Source organism: Lepidochelys olivacea, assembly GCF_965140295.1.
Source record: "Lepidochelys olivacea isolate rLepOli2 genome assembly, chromosome: 11".
NCBI lineage: Eukaryota > Metazoa > Chordata > Testudines > Cheloniidae > Lepidochelys > Lepidochelys olivacea.
The window spans coordinates 13,557,039-13,577,780 of NC_140421.1; the positions used below are offsets into that span (position 1 = coordinate 13,557,039).

The 20,742-nt window shown below is 48.8% G+C and overlaps 1 protein-coding gene across 1 annotated transcript in view; it reads right to left on the reverse strand.

Annotated features, from left to right (window-relative positions):
* Positions 1–20,742, reverse strand: part of PARP14 (poly(ADP-ribose) polymerase family member 14) — a 94,016-nt gene that overhangs the window by 32,480 nt on the left and 40,794 nt on the right. The window contains exons 19-26 of the mRNA XM_084642727.1: positions 18,260–18,547; positions 16,318–16,375; positions 13,543–13,935; positions 12,300–12,937; positions 11,835–11,952; positions 9,504–10,021; positions 8,373–8,448; positions 1,620–2,035 (exon numbers count right to left, since the gene is read on the reverse strand). Coding sequence (XP_084498853.1) covers positions 1,620–2,035; positions 8,373–8,448; positions 9,504–10,021; positions 11,835–11,952; positions 12,300–12,937; positions 13,543–13,935; positions 16,318–16,375; positions 18,260–18,547 — 2,505 coding nt within the window. The remainder of the gene's footprint in view (positions 1–1,619; positions 2,036–8,372; positions 8,449–9,503; positions 10,022–11,834; positions 11,953–12,299; positions 12,938–13,542; positions 13,936–16,317; positions 16,376–18,259; positions 18,548–20,742) is intronic.

A 20,742-nucleotide genomic window follows, 5' to 3' on the forward strand; every position in this document is an offset into this window, starting at 1 on the left:
AGAAAATATTTTTTAAATGTAAAAATTTGCAAAAGCCAAAAATTGGCATGGGGACTCAAAAGTACGTGTAATATCCGAAACTACTTGTAACCTGTTTTTATCATTTGTTTTTTTAAAATCACTAGATTTCAAGCTGATCATATCCCTTTAGGAACAGAGGAGGAGACTATCCTATTTAATGAATCAACAAGGCAAATTTAAGTTAAAGAGAAGGCAATTACACTGAGGCATTTGCCCGGGACCACAGGGCTGCAACATTCTCCTAACTCTAGCAAAAATGCCAAGGAATCTTTAATGGTCTCAAGAAGTCATTACCTCATTTTTATATCCCATCTGAAGGACAGCAGGGCTGGTTCCCTACTGTCTTTCATTCTGCGTGCTACTGTGCAAAGTCAGTACAAAGTGGTAAAGTTATACACCCATTTTGCACAGGCATATGTAACTACACAGAGTGTAAGGCCATACCCAGCATCTCTAACAGCACTGGACCCCTAGCTACTATGCAGAAATACCGGCATATAACAACCTCTGAATGCCACTTATCAAGGAAGAACATCCAACACTGCTTCCCAAGTCACACAGCTTTCCCAGATGGAGCTCTTTCATCCAAATACTGATAAAGCCCAGTGCTGTCCAGCTTGTGAGTTCTAACACAACCATATGTGATGTGAACAGCATAGAGGACTAAGTGGCACAGATTCCCGTCTCTCAGTGAAACGGCAAGATGAGATTAATGTGACGCAGACAGGCTGGTTACCAGAGCCAGAGCCTGGATCTTTAATTTTTGCCCTGCAACCTAAGCCCCACAAACCTGAGTCAGCTGACACAGGCCAGCCAAGCATATTTAACTGCAGTATAGACATCACCTGACTCACAGTTCGAAAGAAAATGTACAGGCATGGAGATTATTTGCCCATTTCGGATGGGAGCTTAAGCATGTTCTTAAACCCCAATGAAGTCAACAGGCCTCAAGCACATGCTTAAAAGTTGAAGATTTTCCTGAATCAAGGCCTCCATGAACTGATGAGATTATGTCCATGAGGGGCTGGCAGATATAAACTACAATTGTCAGGACGGTTATATGGGGCCATTACATAGGACAGGAGCTTTCTGTGCATTGGTAAAGTTCACCAGAGAAGTTGACAAAGTACAGAGCTAGAACGAGAAACATTTCCAGTACTGGAAAGTTGTGACAGGTTTTCCTGAAGAAGCCTATGTAAATTGTTATTAAAAAATACAGGAAATCCGCACAACATATGCTCAAAAAATAGGCAGATTTTCACATTGTATCCTTCAAAAACAAAACAAAACTCCAAGAGCTTGCAGGGGCCTAAGTGGGCCTGAGACCCCCGCGGAAAGCTGCCCCCCACTGAAATGGTGCCCCTGCCCACCTAGAGCACAGTTCGGTCAGATCAAACCTGGACGGGGCCAAATTGGAGAGAGATTCCCTGGGGCGAGGGAGAGGACCCGACCCACCCACACAGCCTTGCCCTGCGGCCCGTGGGCCCCTCACTCACCCGGACTCCTGCAGGGAGCGGACACACACACTCCGAGCAGACATTTATTGCCCACATTACATACAAAGTAAAGCGAGCCGTGCCCCCCCCGCGACGCCTTACCTTCCTCCTGGGCGAAGCAAACCAGGACCTGGCCGGGCCGCTCCTGGATCTCGCACTCCCCCCCTCCGGATTTCTTCCCGCTCTGGAAGTAGCAGAGGAGTTTTTTCTTTAGGTTCTTGGGGAGCCCCGAGCCCCCCCAGGCCCCCTCCACCAGCAGCGGGAAGGGGCACGTCGCCTCCCCGGCCATGACCAGCTCCTGCTGTGTGGCCTGGGCGAGTCCCCGTCTTGCAGGGCCAGTTTCACTTTCATTTCTCCGCAAGGCGTCCGCTCCCCCGCCTCTCTTTCTCTCTGGCTGGGGTGGGGCGGAAGGCAGAGCCGGTGACCAGACCCGCTTCCCGCAGGCACAGCAGTCGCCCCCGCCCCGGAGAAGCCAAACCTCCCGCTGCTCCTGCCCTCCCCCGCGCCACCCAAAGCTCCTGCCCCGGCAACACATATTCCCTGGACCCCCACCTGGCCTTATCCCTTCCCTTGCACCCCTCATTCCCTCCCCCCCCCCACCAGACATAACCCCCCCCCACACACCCCCCCCCACAGCCAGGTGTCCTCGTAAAACGTGTTATTTAGCAGAGAAGGTCTGCCTGGATTGTGCCATGTCAGCAACGAAATGACCTGCAGAGTATGGTGAAGCCAAAAGAGAGTGAGGTGCTGGTGTGTATAACTTTACTGTGGCAAAGAAATACAGCTTCTCACCGTGCACAGGGAAAGCCGTCTCCCCCATGCCCTGACCCTTTGCCAGTGCAGCCCTGCCTGCCACTGGTTTTGTAGTCTTATTTCCACAAAATAGCCCAATCAGGGAGGAATGCTGTACAGCGCAGAGTGAATACGTATACAAGGCACACAGCTGGTTACTCTACAATCTGCAGTGATATATATCATTATGTCCATCTTTTATATTTGTAACCCTTCTGCCCATCACAGTTGGCAGCAACAAGGGCCGGGTTCAGTATCTAGGGGTTCCATTCCAATAACACAATGCAAAACCGGCTCGAGCCCCCACCCAGTGACCTGGGACAAATATATACCACCAACGCTGAGCGCCTCTATGAGGCAATACTTCCCCTGTCGCAAGCACATAGTCTGAGTGTGACAAAACCCTTTTAATAACAGAGAGAAACAATGTGGCATTATGTTGGGGAAACACCACCAACAGGATTCATAACAATCCATGAGCCAAAACCCACCCCAAGCAAATTGGGCCGTGTCCTTTCCCTTTAGTTCTTGAGTCCAGCAACCCAAAAGTCACCCAAAATCCCAAAAGTCCAACAACCCAAAAGCCTCTGTCCCTGGTCATGGCAGCCCCAGAATTCAAAAGTTTATCTGCAGAGTTTTACCTCCCAACCTGGGTGGAAATGGGGGGGGGGGTTACCTCTCTGTGGGGCTCCGCTCCACCAGCCACAAATTGCTCTGCTCATCATCCCGTGAGCTACTCCCACCGTCCCACAAAGTGCTCCATGATATATCTTCAGCCCCCACCCACTACTTAACACAACTCAGTGATTTCAGCTCTTCGTAATTTTAGCTTGTAGGAGGGGAGCCTCAGTGATCGTACACCATCGGCCCAAAGTCAATTCAGCTCAGCAGCCTATAACTAGACTCCTAATGGAATCAAAACTGGCTCTGATATTCACCTGTAGAGAGAGGAGACAGTACAATTAGCATGCACAGCCCACACCACCAGATATTAATACCAACCCCCAGGCTCTCTCATTTCACTAGGTTTTGGAACCCATGACCCTTGCCTAGCGAGTACTGCTTAGTTGGTGAGTCCCTCCATCATAACAAAAGGCCAAGTACAGTTCCACTATTCACATAATCAGGATAATAACAGTTTATTCTTCCTGCCCCAATAACAGAGAAACTGGGGCTCCTGCAGCTGCCAAAGTGACAATCTGGGGGGTGGGTGTGCCTATGCAAATGAGATCAGCCCCTGAAGTTCTTTTCCATAACCCTCCACGACTCACCACCAGATGTCAGGGTAGAGCTCATCACTCTGCTTACACATTCTTCCGCAGTGCAAGGCCTGATCCTTGGGCAGGGGAATTTCCAATACACACCCTAGAAAGCTCCATTACTACCTTCTCACTATGACAGAAAAGAGATGTTTGTCTTTGTGATGCTGTTATTTACAGTTTGCACTTCTAGGCTTCTTGCTGGAAGCAGCCCACTGGTGGAAAATGCATGTGAGGTAGGGTGACCAGATGTCCCGATTTTATAGGGATAGTCCCAATATTTAGTGCTTTTTCATATATAGGCACCTATTACCCCCAACACACTGTCCCGATTTTTTACACTTGCTATCTGGTCACCCTAATGTGAGGTATGAAACTACTAGAAGTGTGGGAGCACAGCCAAGAATCTGAGAGGACACAAAGCCACCTTGCTTCATCCTATGACCTAACTCAGTGGTTCTCAACCAGGGGTATGTAGACCACTGCTGGTACACAGAGGTCTTCCAGGGTGTACATCAACCCAGCTAGATAGTTGCCTAGTTTTACAACAAGCTACATAACAAGCACTAGCAAAGTCCGTACAAACTAACATTTCATCAAGACAATGACTTATTTATATTGCTCCATATACTCTTAACTGAAATGTAAGTACAATATTTGTATTCCAATTCAGTAATAATGTGATGTGACACTTTTGTATTTTTATGTCTGATTTTGTAAGCAAGTAATTTTTAAATGTGGTGAAACTTGGGGTATGCAAGACAAATCAGACTCCTGAAAGGGATGCAGTAGTCTGGAAAGGTTGAGAAACCACCAACCTAAACTATGCCCTGCTCAGCTTGGGCTCAGTTCAGAATCAGGGTCACCCTAACCTCGAATCATACTCCTCCCTCCAGTACAAGCTAATATATACTTTTAAACATGTAAACAGAATTTAATATTTTTCATATACAATGGCTAAATCAAACCTGGAAATAACTACACCAAATAAATTAAGAGAAATAAAGGTATTGGGCTGAAATCCCAACTAAGGGAGATCCTAGGAGGTGGGGCAGATATAAGGAAGAGGGATTTTATGGAATGGGGTTTCCTGAGGGATGGTAGAAAGGGATGGAATAAAGAAGAATACAGACTGGGAGGGAGAAAGGGAAGTTGAACAGAAAGAAATTGGGGAAAGGGAGAAGGGGCAAAAGCAGTGAAAAGGGGAGGGGACAGAGACTGGAGGGACAAAGGAGAAGGAGGGTATGGCAAATGTTTTCCCTGATTATTTTCTTTCAGTAACATCTCTGCAAGTCTGCACAATGGGGTTTTTTCTGTTCTGCAAAGGATTATTGGGGAGCAACTCAAGCTGGTGCTTAGTAACATTTTCTGTCAGCTACACCAGTTCCGTGTGCTGCCCAGGGGTGTCCTTCCAAAGCCGTATGACAGTACGTGAAAAAAAAATCTAACTTAATAAAACTTCTTTATAGGCAATTAACTGAATTCTTGGACAACTAGCTTGGTAGATAAATCCACACCCAACTTCTGTCACTTAATAAAACTGGTTGGGTCAGACGAATGAAGACATTACTTACAGAAAGCAAATGATCTGGTAAGAAATCTTCCTTTCTCCACTTGTCCACAGTATTGGGAAGTAGTGAGTGGCATCAGAATCCAAGGAAGGGAAAGGACATTGTGTGCAATTCAATTCACCACTTTGAACAGACTAGAACCTATCTGGGGACCATCCCCTGAAGTACCTTCCTTTCAAAAAATGCTTCTCTGGGAGACTGGACGTCTAGCTTTTCATATGGTATGTGGGCAGTGATGATTATGTTGTCACTTTACAAATATCTTCCAGAGATGTCTAGTGATCTAGCCGCCATGTCGAGCAGACACTGATCTAGACTGTAATAACCTCAGGGAGTAGTTGATCTGAAGTGTTATAAAGGGAACTTATGCACCCCCTTTTCCATGTTACTATCATTGTCCCCTCTGCATTGTGTGTGAAATGCAATGAACCAGGAATCCGATTTCCTGACTGCTCAGTCTGCTTGAGGTGGAATTTTAATGCTCTGAGCATGTCTAGAGTGAGCCACAACTTTTCCTGTTTGTGCTCTGGATGATAGGATTGTTTCTTGAGATGCATGGAAAGAAGAACTGACCTTGCTCAGAAAATACCAAGGAGTACAAAGAACCATGTGGTCCTGATGAAACAGACAATATGCCTCATGAAGGAAGGGGGCTGTTTGTTCTGACAGTCCTGTCTTGCTGTTGCAACAGCTACCAAAATGTAGAAAAAGAATGTTCCATTGCAAAAATTATGTTCTTAATAAAAATTGTTTTTAAAAGGAAAACTTAGATTCTGCGGATACTGAAGGCTTAGCTCTGAGGGAGACCCTTACCTTCTAGTGCTAGGAATGCAGCAGTCTCCTCAGTTTATGTCTCCAGCTGTGCTGAAAATGCCACTCTTTCCAGGGTAACAACCGGTCAAAGTAACGAAAGCCCAAATAAAAGCAAATCATTTCAGCTCTTCTCCCTTCTTCAGGGTGTAACTTCAATACTCCTGGTGGTCCCTTAGTCTAAGGCCTGCACCTAAATGTAGCTTGACCAAGCTACACTCTCATTGGTGTAAAAAATTCATGCCTGAGAGACCCAGTTACACTGACCTAAGACCCAGTATAGACACTGCTTTCGTTGACCTACTGAGTGCCTCTCAAGGGGGTAGATTTACTGCAGTGACAGAAAACCCCCTTCTCGTGCTGAGGCATATGTCTACTCAACAACAGAACAGCTGCACTGGTGCAGCTGTGCCTCTGTAACGCTTACAGTGTAGACATAGCCCGAGAGGAGCTGCCACCTTACATCTTCCATGAGCTGCACCCTTGGGCCCCTGTCTTGACCACAAACACTCCTTGTTTCTGTATTTCTTTCTTTCCCTGAGGCTACTTTCTTTTGCTCTGCTGCAGCTTGTTAGCTTTCTTCTCAGGACTTGGCTGTCTGGGTCTCTAGACAAGTGAATCCTTTTCTTGGGATATTTTGCTCAGCTGTCTGGCTGTTTCTTTAGTCCTAAAAGAGTCTTAAGATCTCTTCCAAAGTCTCTGACAGACTCTTTTCTTGGCTCTATTACAAGTGAACAACATGGGGAATAGATGGCCAGCCCTCTGTGGAGAAAGAGGTGGTTAGGGACTATTTAGAAAAGCTGGACATGCACAAGTCCATGGGGTCGGACGAGTTGCATCCGAGAGTGCTAAAGGAACTGGCGGCTGTGATTGCAGAGCCATTGGCCATTATCTTTGAAAACTCGTGGCGAACGGGGGAAGTCCTGGATGACTGGAAAAAGGCTAATGTAGTGCCAATCTTTAAAAAAGGGAAGGAGGATCCTGGGAACTACAGGCCAGTCAGCCTCACCTCAGTCCCTGGAAAAATCATGGAGCAGGTCCTCAAAGAATCAGTCCTGAAGCACTTACATGAGAGGAAAGTGATCGGGAACAGTCAGCATGGATTCACCAAGGGAAGGTCATGCCTGACTAATCTAATCACCTTCTATGATGAGATTACTGGTTCTGTGGATGAAGGGAAAGCAGTGGATGTATTGTTTCTTGACTTGAGCAAAGCTTTTGACACAGTCTCCCACAATATTCTTGTCAGCAAGTTAAAGAAGTATGGGCTGGATGAATGCACTATAAGGTGGGTAGAAAGTTGGCTAGATTGTCGGGCTCAACGGGTAGTGATCTACGGCTCCATGTCTAGTTGGCAGCCGGTGTCAAGTGGAGTGCCCCAGGGGTCGGTCCTGGGGCTGGTTTTGTTCAGTATCTTCATAAATGATCTGGAGGATGGTGTGGATTGCACTCTCAGCAAATTTGCGGATGATACTAAACTGGGAGGAGTGATAGATACGCTGGAGGGCAGGGATAGGATACAGAGGGACCTAGACAAATTGGAGGATTGGGCCAAAGAAATCTGATGAGGTTCAATAAGGATAAGTGCAGGGTCCTGCACTTAGGACGGAAGAACCCAATGCACAGCTACAGACTAGGGACCGAATAGCTAGGCAGCAGTTCTGCGGAAAAGGACCTAGGGGTGACAGTGGACGAGAAGCTGGATATGAGTCAGCAGTGTGCCCTTGTTGCCAAGAAGGCCAATGGCATTTTGGGATGTATAAGTATGGGCATAGCGAGCAGATCAAGGGACGTGATCGTCCCCCTCTATTCGAAATTGGTGAGGCCTCATCTGGAGTACTGTGTCCAGTTTTGGGCCCCACACTACAAGAAGGATGTGGATAAATTGGAAAGAGTCCAGTGAAGGGAACAAAAATGATTAGGGGTCTGGAACACATGACTTATGAGGAGAGGCTGAGGGAACTGGGATTGTTTAGTCTGCAGAAGAGAAGAATGAGGGGGGATTTGATAGCTGCTTTCAATTACCTGAGAGGTGGTTCCAGAGAGGATGGTTCTAGACTATTCTCAGTGGTAGAAGAGGACGGGACAAGCAGTAATGGTCTCAAGTTGCAGTGGGGGAGGTTTAGGTTGGATATTAGGAAAAACTTTTTCACTACGAGGGTGGTAAAACACTGGAATGTGTTGCCTAAGGAGGTGGTGGAATCTTCTTCCTTAGAAGTTTTTAAGGTCAGGCTTGACAAAGCCCTGGCTGGGATGATTTAATTGGGGATTGGTCCTGCTTTTGAGCAGGGTGTTGGACTAGATGACCTCCTGAGGTCCCTTCCAACCCTGATATTCTATGATTCTATGAACCCAGAGTTTCTTCCCCTTTTCTAGTCTTCCTCTCAGCAGATGGACCTCCTTCTAAGGGAGGCTGGTCTTACAGCAAATCCGGAGAAGTATAAATTAGAGAACAAAGACACCAAATACTATCCAGTAGGAAATTGTCACGTTCACACCCTGATAGACAAGGAAAAAGCATTTAAAGAGTGGCCTGTTTCCATCCCCTCCCCCCCCGCCCCCACACATGATCCTTTAGACTAGAGATTAGAGGGTTACTACTGGGGGTTGTGCTTCATTTCACTAGAATAACTGTCCCACTGGCTGACCTGATAAAACAGTTGGCACTCAAATGGGTTATGTGGACTGAGCATTATGAAAAGGTATTCAGTAAGAAAAAGGAAATATTAAGTACACAACCCTTTTTTACACAGCCTAGATTTTTGGATTGACAGTTTGTACTGTAAGCCAGTGCTTCAGCCTGACGTCGAGTTGGGATCTGCACTACCATAAGAGACCCAATATTCCACCATCAAGAAAGGATGTGATGTTGTTTGGTGGGTGGTGGAAGCACAGAGGCATCACCTCGCAGGTGACTAAACAGGAGCCATTGGGATGGCTAGATGTGATGAAGGACGCAAGATGGTAACTAGCTCTGAAAGGACAGTTACCTTTTCCGTAACTGGTGTTCTTCAAGATGTGCTGCTCATGTCCATTCCACAATAGGTGTGCATGCTCGCCACGTCCACCGATGCTGGAAGTTTTTCCCCCTGGCAGTACCCGTAGGGGAGCACCCCTAGCAACCCCTGGAGTGGCGCCTTCATGGCACGGTATAAGGGGCGCTACACGCTCCCCCCACCCTCAGTTTCTTCTTGCCAGACAACTCCAACAGAGGGGAAGGAGGGTGGGACGTGGAATGGCAATGAGCAACACATCTCGAAGAATGCCAGTTACGGAAAAGGTAACTGTCTTTTCTTCTTCGAGTGATTACTCATGTGCATTCCACAATAGGTGATTCCAAGCTATATCTGTTGGAGGTGGGTAGTTCACAAACTCTCAGGACGGAGTACAACCCTGCCGAACCCAGCGTCCTCCCTGGTTTGGGAGACAATTGCATAATGCAAGGTGAACATGTGGACCGAAGACCATGTGGGAGCCCTACAAATATTCTGAATAGGGACATGGGCTAAAAAGGCAGCCGACGAGGCTTGCGCCCTAGTCAAGTGTGCCCTCACTATCAACGGCGGGGGGGATTCCCGCCAGGTCGTAACAGGTATGAATACACGAGGTGATCCAGTTGGATAGCTGCTGAGTGGAGATCAGCTGACCTCTCATGCCTTCGGCCGAGGCAACGAACAGCTGCGAAGATTTCTTGAACAACTTCATCCGTTCTAGGTCAAAGGCCAGAGCTCGTCTCACATCCAGCATGTGGAGGCGGCGCTCCTCCCTGGACGCATGGGGCTTGGGACAGAGGACCAGCAGGAAGACGTCCTGACCCATGTGGTAGGTGGAGACCACCTTAGGGAGGAACGAAGGATGCGGCTGGAGTTGGACTTTATTATTGTGGAACACCGCGTACGGGGGCTCGGCAATCAGGGCCATGAGCTCCAAGAACCGTCTAGCTGATGTGATCACCACCAGGAAGGCCACCTTCCACAAGAGGTGCAACCAGGAGCACGTAGCTAGCGGCTCAAACGGGGGACCCGTCAACCGGGCCAGCACCAAGTTCATGTCCCACTGTGAGACTGTGGGCCTAACATAAGGGAAAAGACAATCCAATCCCTTAAGGAATCAGCCAGTCATAGCATGGGAGAATACCGTGTGACCCTGAACCGGTGAGTGGAAGGCTGATATGGCTGCCAAGTGCACCTTGACGGACAAGGGCACAAGGTCCTGGGCTCTAAGGTTAAAGAGGTAGTTTAAAATGAGCTGGATTGGAGCAGCCACGAGCGAAACACCCTGATCAGCTGCCCACCGGGAAAACCGAGACCACTTTGCCAGGTAGGCCTGACGGTGGAGGGCCGTTTGCTTTCCAGAAGGATGTGCTGAACTCCTTCCAAGCACGTCCTTTCCTCCCGGCCTAACCCTTGAGCAGCCATGCTGTGAGGTGGAGTGCTGCTAGGTTGGGGTGCAGGAGGCGGCCCTGGTCCTGGGATAGCAGGTCCGGGTGGGATGGCAACAGCCACAGCCATGGCAGGGCAACTGCCAGGCTTGTGAGAGTCCCGTACCAATGTTGCCTGGGTTATGCCGGGGCAATCAGAAGGACCTGGGCCCTGTCTGTTTTTATTTTCTCCAAGACCTTGCTGATCAGCAGGATCGGGGGGCAGGCATAGAGAAGCTGGCCCAACCAGGATAGGAGGAAGGCATCGGAGATGGCACCCACACCCAACCCCCCACCCTGGAGTAGAAGCAGGGACACGAGCGGTTCTGCCGTGTTGTGAACAGGTCCACCTGGGGAGTGCCCCACACTTGGAAAAGCCTGTGCACCACCTCTGCGTGTAGCGACCACTCGTTCTGAGAGGAGAAGTCTTGGCTCAGGTGATTCAGGGCACCTGGTAAGTGGTGGGCTTGTAGCAAATATTGTGGGCTATACAGAAGTCCCACAGCCTGTGGGCTTCCTGGCAGAGGGCAGAGGAGCGGGCCCCGCCTTGCCGGTTGATGTAAAACATCAAGGCCATGTTGTCCATGAGAACCCTGACCACTCTGCCCTCCAGGTGCGAGCGGAAGGCCGCGCATGCCAGAAGGACCACCCTGAGCTCCTTGACGTTTATATGCAGGGCAAGGTCCTGCGCGGAGCACAGACCTTGGGTCTCAACGTTCCCTACATTGGCTCTCCACCCCAGGTCCAAAGTGTCGGACACCAGCTCCACCGATGGGGGTCTGCCCCTGAACGGGACCCCATGGAGCATGTTCTCCGCGGACTACCATTGTAGGGAGGCGATCACTGGTTCGGGCACAGTGAGGACTTTGTCCACCCTGTCTCTGGCCTGGGAGGATACCGAGGCCAACCAGAGCTGGAGGGGCCTCATCCTGAGTCTGGCGTGGCGAACCACATATGTGCATGCCGACATGTGACCCAGGAGCTGGAGGCACACCCTGGCTGTGGTCACGGGGAACCTTGTGACCGTGTGGATGAGCCCTTTTAGGGTCTCGAATCTGTCCAGTGGGAGGGAGGCCCTGGCCGATGTCGTGTCCAGGACTGCCCCAATAACTACGTGCTGCACCGGGACTAAGGTGGACTTGGTGTCATTTACCAACAGGCCCAGAGTGGTGCACATGGACAGGAGCAGCACCGCATGATCCCGCACCTGTGACCTGGAGCTGCCCTTGATCAGCCAGTCGCTGAGACGGGGAAGATCTGAACTCCACAACGTCTGAGGTAGGCCACTACCACAGACATGCACTTTGTGAACATCCTGGGAGCAGTGGACAGGCCAAACAGGAGGACCATAAATTGGTAGTGTTCTGTAAATTGGTAGTTTTCCACTGTGAAACAGAGGAAACATCTGTGCCCCTCAAATATATGAAGGTTGAAGTACATGTCCTGCAGACCGAGGGTGGCGTACCAGTCCCCAGGATCCAGGGAGGGGATGATGGAGAACACAGACACCATGCAAAACTTGAGGCTTGCCATGTACTGGTTCAGGCCTTGCAGGTCCAGGATGGGCCTGAGTCCCGCTTTGGCTTTTGGAATAAGAAAAGAGCGGGAGTAGAAACCCTTACATCTGAACTCCGCTGGCACCACTTCCACCACTCCTAGGCCAAGGAGCTGTCCCACCTCCTGCTTAACCAGGGCCTCGTGAGAGGGGTCCCCGCAGGAGAGATGGGGATGGGGAGTGGTTGGGCGGGGTAGAGGTAAACTGGAGGGTGTAGCTCCGAGAGATGGTGTTGAGGACCAATTGGTCTGAGGTCAGCTGCAACCACCACTCCAGGAAAAAAGCATACAACGGGCTTGAGAAGAGAAGCTTTATTGTGGGTGGATCCCTGGTATGAACTGGTAAGTCGCCCCCGGATGTCCCGTCAAAACTGACGTTTTCCTGCCTGTTTGCCCTTAGAAGGCCCAGGTTGGGGAGCAGACAGAGACTGCCTCTGCAGGCGTTTCTTATAGTCCCGTGACTTTTTATGAGGGGGCTCATACTCAGAGTGGGTGGCTTGGGTGGGAGCCTGCTGAGGCTTAAACTTGGTCCTGGACGGAGCCGGGATATAGGGGCCAACGGTCTTAAGCGTGGTGTGGGAATCTTTCAGGCTGTGCAATTTCACGTCCATCTGTTCCGCAAACAGGGCCTTGCCATCGAACGGAAGGTCCTGCAAGGAGTTCTGTGCCTCGCTTGACAGCCCAGACAGCAGGAACCACGACGCCCTCTTCATGGACACGGCAGAGGCCATAGATCTTGCAGCCGTATCCGAGGCATCCGACGCTGCCTGCAGGGTCACCCTAGCAGCCACTGTACCCTCCTCCACCAGCGCCTTGAACTCCTTCATGTCACGCTCCTGGAGGGAGTCCTTGAATTTGGGCAGAGATCCACACAAATTGAACTCGTACCACCCCAGGAGGGCTTGGTGGTTTGCCACCCTTAACAGATTTATTCGTCCTCGAGTTTCCATTCTTAAGTCCAGCCTCCTTGAGTCTTTATTTTTCAGAGTAGGGGCTGGTTGGCCTGGACTCTCCCTGTGGTTGGGGGCAGGGTGGGTGTACAGGAATTCATGCCCCTTGGTGGCTGTTCTGCCCTCTTAGAGATGGGGGGCGAGAAAGCTGGGGTTTGCCACAAGGCGTTGGAAATCTTTGCCACCCCTTCGTGGAGTGGGAGGGCCACCCTGCCCGCTGCTGAGGCCAAGAGGACATTGAAGAGGGAGTCCGAGGGTTCCTCCTCCTCCTCGGCTTGATGCCACCCTTTTCAACGGTTCCTGTTGGGCCTTAGAGTCCTCCTGCAGAACAGGTGGAGGAGGGACCGTAATAGCCTCATCGGGGAGGATGAGGATGGGGGTGTGGTACTCTGCGTACCCACCAGTGCCGGAGGTCCCACCACTTGGTTGCCCTCCGGGTGCGGAACGGGAGTTGAATGCCCCACTGACTCCTTCCTGGGAGGCTGAGATAGGAAGGCTAATGGTCTCTCCGAGCCTCCGGCCACAGAGAAAACCACCACCAGGGGCTGTGTCGGGGGGCCGCGGGTGCTGGCCAAGGAGGGGCACTTGGTACCACGGTGCTAGCCAAGGAGCCCGGTGCCACTGCATCTGCTGCGGCACCGGCGGAGCAGGCCGTTCAGCCTGGCTAACCTGGCCCATCGACTGACAACTGCCAAGGGAGGCCGGGCCGCAGTACGACCTGCCACCGTCCGAGGACCGGAAGGAGCGGCGGTGTCAGGAACGGTGCCAACCATGAGATTGTGACCCCGGCATGGAGGAGCAGTACCACTGCCGGTAGCAGCTGCTCTGCCATCATCTCCGATGGGCGGATCCGCGACGGCAAGGTGCCGACGATCAACGCCTGAGACTGGGAGCAGCGCCGCGGCAGGGTCCTGGCGCGAGACAAAGGACGGGAACGGCACCGACGGGCCATGGTAGCCTCTTGGAGACAAGGACCTCCGGTGCCGTCTGTCCCAGTCTCGATGGGGCACACTCTCCTCATGAGGTCTATGGTCCCTCGAGGTGGAGCGGTGCCTGGAACCCCTGCCAGTCCGAATCCAGCCAGACAACCTGGTGGGGGTTAATGGGGACTGCGGATGGGGCGGTCGCTGAGCAGCGAACGGTGTTGGGAACATTCCCTAGACTGTGAACGATACCGACCAGGCAGTGACTGCGGAGATCCAAGCGGTGGCTTGCCTCTGGACCGGTTAGCAAGTCTTTAGCTCCTGTGTCTCGGTGAAGAAGACCTCTTCTTAGCCTTTTTGACATGCCCCACGGACAGGGAACAGTGCTGACTGGTGGGAGGCACCGAAGGGTCGCCGTGCACAGACACCACGGTACTTGGTGCCGACTCGGAGTGGCGCACCAGAGTCGGGGTCAGGGCTGACTCCATCAGAATGGCTCGGAGCCGAATGTCCCCTTCCTTCTTGGTCCAATGCTTGAAGGATCTGCAAATTTTGCAGCGATCGCTGAGATGGGTTTCCCCCAGACAGCGTAAACAGTCTTTGTGTAGATCACTCGCTGCCATCGGCCACCTGCAAGTGTCGCACGACTTAAAGCCTGGGGCACGGGGCATGTCCCGACCCGGGCGCACTAAACTAAGCTAACGCTAAACTAAACTACTTTAACTACAGGTACTACTGACGATGAATGAACAAGAGTTCAAGGGGGAAGCTGCAGCCACACTGGGGCAGAGCAGTTCCGACGCACCTTCGCCGGCGGCAAGAAGGAACTGAGGGTGGGGGGAGGGTGCAGTGCCCCTTATACTGCGCCATGGAGGCGCCACTCCAGGGGTGGCTAGGGGTGCTCCCCTATGGATACTGCTCAGGGAAAAACTTCTGGCACCAGTGCAGGTGGCGAGCATGCACACCTATTGTGGAATGGACATGAGCAATCACTCAAAGAAGCTCAGTGCCTTGGGCATCTGTGATCACCCTGGGAAACAACATACAACATCAGTAGCCTTTTTCTCAGGTGAGTACTGTACATGGACAGCAAAATAGGTTCCACTTCCAAATGCTGTGGCTGTGGCAAGAGACACAAGTTTTGAAACATTTTAATGAGCAAATGATGTAGCCCCTGATGTAGCCCCCTTTCACACTGATGTAGCCCCTGAAATCAGCAACCTTTTCCAAACCTTGTTAAATAAAAATAACCTGAGACTGAAATTTAGGGCTGCAGCATTGTTCTAGCCTAAGCACAAGTCTACTAAGATGACTGTTCATTATCGCTGCTAATCATGCAGCCTTCCATTCCCGTTTTTTATTATTCTCATCATGGTGGAGAAAAATTACACCTTCTACCACAAAAAAGAAAAGGAGGACTTGTGGCACCTTAGAGACTAACCAATTTATTTGAGCATAGGCTTTCGTGAGCTACAGCTCAGAAGTGCCACAAGTACTCCTTTTCTTTTTGCGAATACAGACTAACACGGCTGTTACTCTGAAACCTTCTACCACTGTTCAAGTTTTCTACTGAAAAGTTAATTACTTTGTACTAACATATTGAGACAAAAAACAATTATCTAATTAGGATTATATTACCCAAACTATGAACAAAAAACAAGAAAGAAACGAGATCTGTCACCCCTTACTTTCCTCCTGTGCAAAGCAAACCAGGACCTGTCTAGGCCACTCCTGGATCTCCCTCCCCAGCCCCCAATTTCTTCTGGCTCTGGAAGTGGCAGAGGAGTTTTTTCCTCTGGCTCTTGGGGAGATCTGACCTCCCCCACCCCCCAACCTGTCCACCAGCACAAGGAAGGGGTCCTTCACCTCCCTGGCCAGGATCAGCTACTTCTGAGGGATAAAGGAGGGAGCTTGGCCTTACTTCCCCCCCTACCCCCAATCACTCAAACCCACCAAATTATTAATTTCTCTGCAGGAAATTAATCTTTTGCTCCCATTCCTTTCTGTAACACACCCAGTTATTGGGTGTTTCACTTTCATTTCTCTGTAGGAGGATCCTCCCTGCTCCTATTCCTTTTTGTAACATGATCCAGCACTCATCCTTCATAAAGTTCCTCAGCTGCTGCTGCTCTCCTCCGATTTTCTTCCTCCTCCAAATAAACCCCAACCTACTGCTCACATTTCCATTCCTCTATCCCAGGCAAACTTCCACGCACTCCTACATCCCTACCCCTCACCCAGGAGTCAAACCTCCAACCTTCCTCCCCAACTGCCCTCATCCCATCGTTTCCAATTCCAACGTGCTGACTATTTTCGGAAGACTTTCCTGTAAATTATATGAACTATAAGAAGCGAAAGCCAAAGTATGATTGTGAATGTGTGTGGGAGAGAGACAGTGGCAGTGAAGTGTTAAGCTTTAGTAAACAGGTAGAACTTTCCAAGGGCTTGTCTACATTAAGGATTTTTGCACTGCAGAAAAACTGCGCCACCATACAGAAGGATTTGCAATTGTGCAACTTACCCCGACAAACCAGGTACATCACTGTAGCTACCATGGAGCAAAACTCCTTCAGGCTTGTCTACATGAGGAAATTTACTGCCAGAACTATACGGGTATAATTATACTGTTATAGCTGTGCTAGTATATCTCCCCACTTTTATTTCAGAATGAGTGCTTTTTTGTGGTATAGCATAGCAGAAAAAGTGTTATAAATTATTATGCAAACAATGGGTCCAATCTTGCAACCATCCACTACTGAATTAAGTAAGTTTTTGAAAGGTCAGACCCTACGCTATGTGCTGCTGCTGAATGAAAGATTATGGAATGGGATATTGCTGTTATGTACAGCTTTTAAATGTCATTTTGTTTTTAAGTTATGGTCTATTCATATAGAAAAATCCTGAGAGTAAAGTTTTTCTAAAAAAGCAAAAGCTGGTTAGAGAATTTGCAGTCCATATTTTCATAGCTGAATTATGAAAACACAGTGACAGAGATTTGTAACAGAAATACAAACTACCCCCGCACAAATGCTATCAGTATAACACAACATGCAACAACCATTTACTGTAACTAATTCAGCTTTATTGCAGGTACTATAAATATAACATGATGACATCTTGACTGAAGATGCAGAGTAAGAAGCTAACTGCCTGAAGTACAATTGTTCAGTATATTAGCATCATAAAGGCTTAGGACATTCACTTATTAATTGGTACTATTCTAAGTTTATTTGTTCCTTGATTTACAGTGTCAGACACTGCTGTAAAATATACAAACTCATGAACTGAATACCTGGCTTGTAGAATTATTAGTTGTGCTCAGTCATAATTCTGAATAAGAAAGACTAATAATTAAAATGTGTTTGGATACAATGCAAGAATATTTTTCATTTGGTTGATATGTAATGTAATTGAGCAGTTTTCATTTTTGAAAATTGAACTCGAAACTTCAAGCAGTGTAAACGGTTAGCATGTTCTAGTACAGTGGTGGGCAAACTTTTTGGCCCGAGGGCCACATCTGGGTATGGAAATTGTACAGCAGGCCACGAATGCTCACAAAATTGGGGGTTGGGGTGTGGAAGGGGGTGAGGGCTCTGGCTGGGGTGCGGGTTCTGGGGTGGGGCTAGAAATGAGTTCAGGGTGTGGGAGGGGGCTCTGGGCTGGGGCAGAGAGTTGAGGTGTGGGGGTGGGCGTGAGGGCTCCGGCTGGGTGTGTGGGCTCTGGGGTGGGGCTGGGGATGAGGGGTTGGGGGGGGACCAGGGATGGGGCACGGAGTTGGGGGGCTGGAAGGGGTCAGGGATGCAGACTCTGTGCAGTGCTTACCTCAAGCAGTTCCTGGAAACAGTGGCATGTCCCCTCTCCGGCTCCTATATGGAAGCGCGGCCCGGCGGCTCTGCGCGCTGCCACATCCACAGGTGCTGCCCCTGCAGCTTCCATTGGCCGCGGTTCCCAGCCAATGGGAGCTGCAGGTGCTGCATTTGGGGCGGGGGCAGCGTGCGAACCCCCTGGCTGCCCCTATGTGTAGGAACCAGAGGGGGGACATGCCATGGCTTCCGGGAGCCGTGCAGAGCCTTGGCATGTGCGGAGTGGGGCAACCCCCCAACTCCGCTCCTTGGCTGGAGCGCCAGAGTGGGGCAAGCCCTGGATCCCGCTCCTCAGCGAGAGCTCGAGGGCCGGATTAAAATGTCTGAAGGGCCGGATGTGGCCGCCGGGCTGTAGTTTGCTCACCCCTGTTCCAGTAGTTGCAAATATTTTTTATAAGTAGGCTCTCTTGTTTTTTTGACTATTACAAAAGTATATTTAAGCAACTGGGCATATACATAACAATCAAACTTTAAAAAGCTAACATAGTAAAATATGTTTTACCATCTTTCATTGCAAATTTTTTCTCATTAACTTATGGTCTTTGAGGTAATCTTACAAAATAAAGATTAAAAGTTTCTTGCATGTAACAAAGAATGCTTATTTAGTGAAAGTAATAAGATATTCTGGGTAAGCTTGAATGTCATTAAATATGACAAACATTGCTGGATTTGGCTTATTGTCAGTCACACTATCAAACAGATCTGTCGGATCAGTGTTGTTTTTTGACGGTGGTGCAATTATTCCTTTTTGTCCAGCACAATATTCTCCAACGAGGACTCGGGCCAGGTACATGTATTTTTTCCCATTTGCATCTGGTTTTGAGTAGGTATCATGGGAAGAATAATTGGCATTGACAGCAAAGTACGTTCCATTCCCATAGCATGCAGCTGCGATCAGAAAGAGAAAGATCTGAGAATTTTTCATGAACAACCATCATTTATTTGTCTTTCACTTTTCTATATCCAAGATGCCTACAACCTTCGCCAAACCTTGCCATGAATAAAAGAGAACATCTGGAATTGAAATTAGGGCCACAGCACCATTCCAGACTTACTTGGTATGGAGCCTTTTACCAATGTCAAGTGTAATATCATCAAGCTGGCAGTTTATCACTTAGCTCCAGGTTCTTCTCTCACTGTGGAGCTGCTGCAGGACATTATACTCTCTCTCTTGGTTTATCCTAGAATCTATGGAATCTATCTTTCACACTGTTACAATTTAATATATTGTTGTTACAGATGTCATGACTGCAGTGGAACCATGTTTCTTGCACTGGGGCCCATTCCTTCTTGCTGGTATCTGGAGAAAATTGCTAAAACAAATAGTATTTCATAAGCAGAATGGGCCTGAAGTGCAGAGATATCAAATATGCCTTGAATACACTGTAACTATACACAATCAGGAAAATGATCACTCCATTGAGTATACAAACAAGGTTAGAACATAAGAACGGCCATACTGGGTCAGACCAAAGGGTCCATCTAGCCCAGGATCCTGTCTTCTGACAGTGGCCAATGCCAGGTGCCCCAGAAGGAAAGAACAGAACAGGTAATCATCAAGTGATCCATCCCCTGTCACCCATTCCCAGCTTCTGGCAAACAGAGGCTTGGGACACTATCCCTGTCCATCTTGGCTAATAGCCATTCATGGACCTATCCTCCATTAACTTATCTAGTTTTTTTTTTAATCCTGTTATAGTCTTGGCCTTCACAACATCCTCTGGCAAGGAGTTCTACAGGTTGACTGTGCGTTGTGTGAAAAAATACTTCCTTTTGTTTGTTTTAAACCTGCTGCCTATTAATTTCATTTGGTGACCCTCTAGTTCTTGTGTTATGAGAAGGAGTAAATAACACTTCCTTATTTACTGTCTCCACACCAGTCATGATTTTATAGACCTCAATCATATCCCCCCTTAATTGACTCTTTTCTAAGCTGAAAAGTCCCAGTTTCATTAATCTCTCCTCATATGGCAGCCATTCCATTGTTACAAGACGAGATTACAAGATGTACCTTTGTTCATCCCACCTCTGCTTGCTCACAACAGAAGACCAACAATCCATATGTTTAATGCGTGAGGTGTTAGGATATAGATATTCAGGCCTGTCTGTAAAGGCCTATACTCTAAGAATTTAGGTGTATTCTTATCACTTGGCTAGTTATAAAGGTACAAAAGAGAATCAAAATCACTGTCTGCCAGTGTAAGGGCCTTTTCTTACTGTGACAGTCTGAGGCCCTGTTCTTAGGCTAAGGCCTTTGGCTAAGCAGCAGAGGCAGCCATAAGCTAGGAAGCGACCGGTCACATCCTCACATTCCAAACTAGTCACACTGAAAGAAGGTCCTATTGGGCTGTTAGGAATACAATCCTGTCCTGATAATGCCTATCACCTCCAGAGAAAGGAAAGTGCCTAGAAAATGTAAAAGGAAACAGCATCCTGTCTGGCAAGAACTCACTTCTCAATACTGGGATGTGAAATCCTCACTTCTGTATTGTTTTGTCATTATAGTTCCCACTTTGCTATTGTTTGTCTGTATAATCTCTGTCTGGTTCTGTGATTGTTCCTGTCTGCTGTATAATTAATTTTGCTGGGTATAAACTAATTAAGGTGGTGGGATATAATTGGTTACATAATCATGTTACAATATGTTAGGATTGGTTAGTTAAATTTCAGGAAAATGATTGGTTAAGGTATAGCTAAGCAGAACTCAAGTTTTACTATATAATCTGTAGTCAATGAGGAAGTGAGTGGGCGTGGGTGGGAGGGAGTGTGTGTGTGTGTGGGGGAGATGGGAACAGGGAATGGGGGTGAAGAAATTGGAATCATGCTTTGCTAAAGGGGGGAAATGGGAACAGGGGTAAGGAAATTGCAATCATGTTTTGCTAAAGGGGGAAATGGGAACAGGGAATGGGGGTAAGGAAATTGGAATAATGTTTGGCTAAGGGCAGGAATGGGAACAGGGACACAGGTGTAAGGCTCTGTGGTGTCAGAGCTGGGAAGGAGGATACTAAGGAAGGAAACTGGAATCATGCTTGCTGGAAGTTCACCCCAATAAACATCAAATTGTTTGCACCTTTGGACTTCGG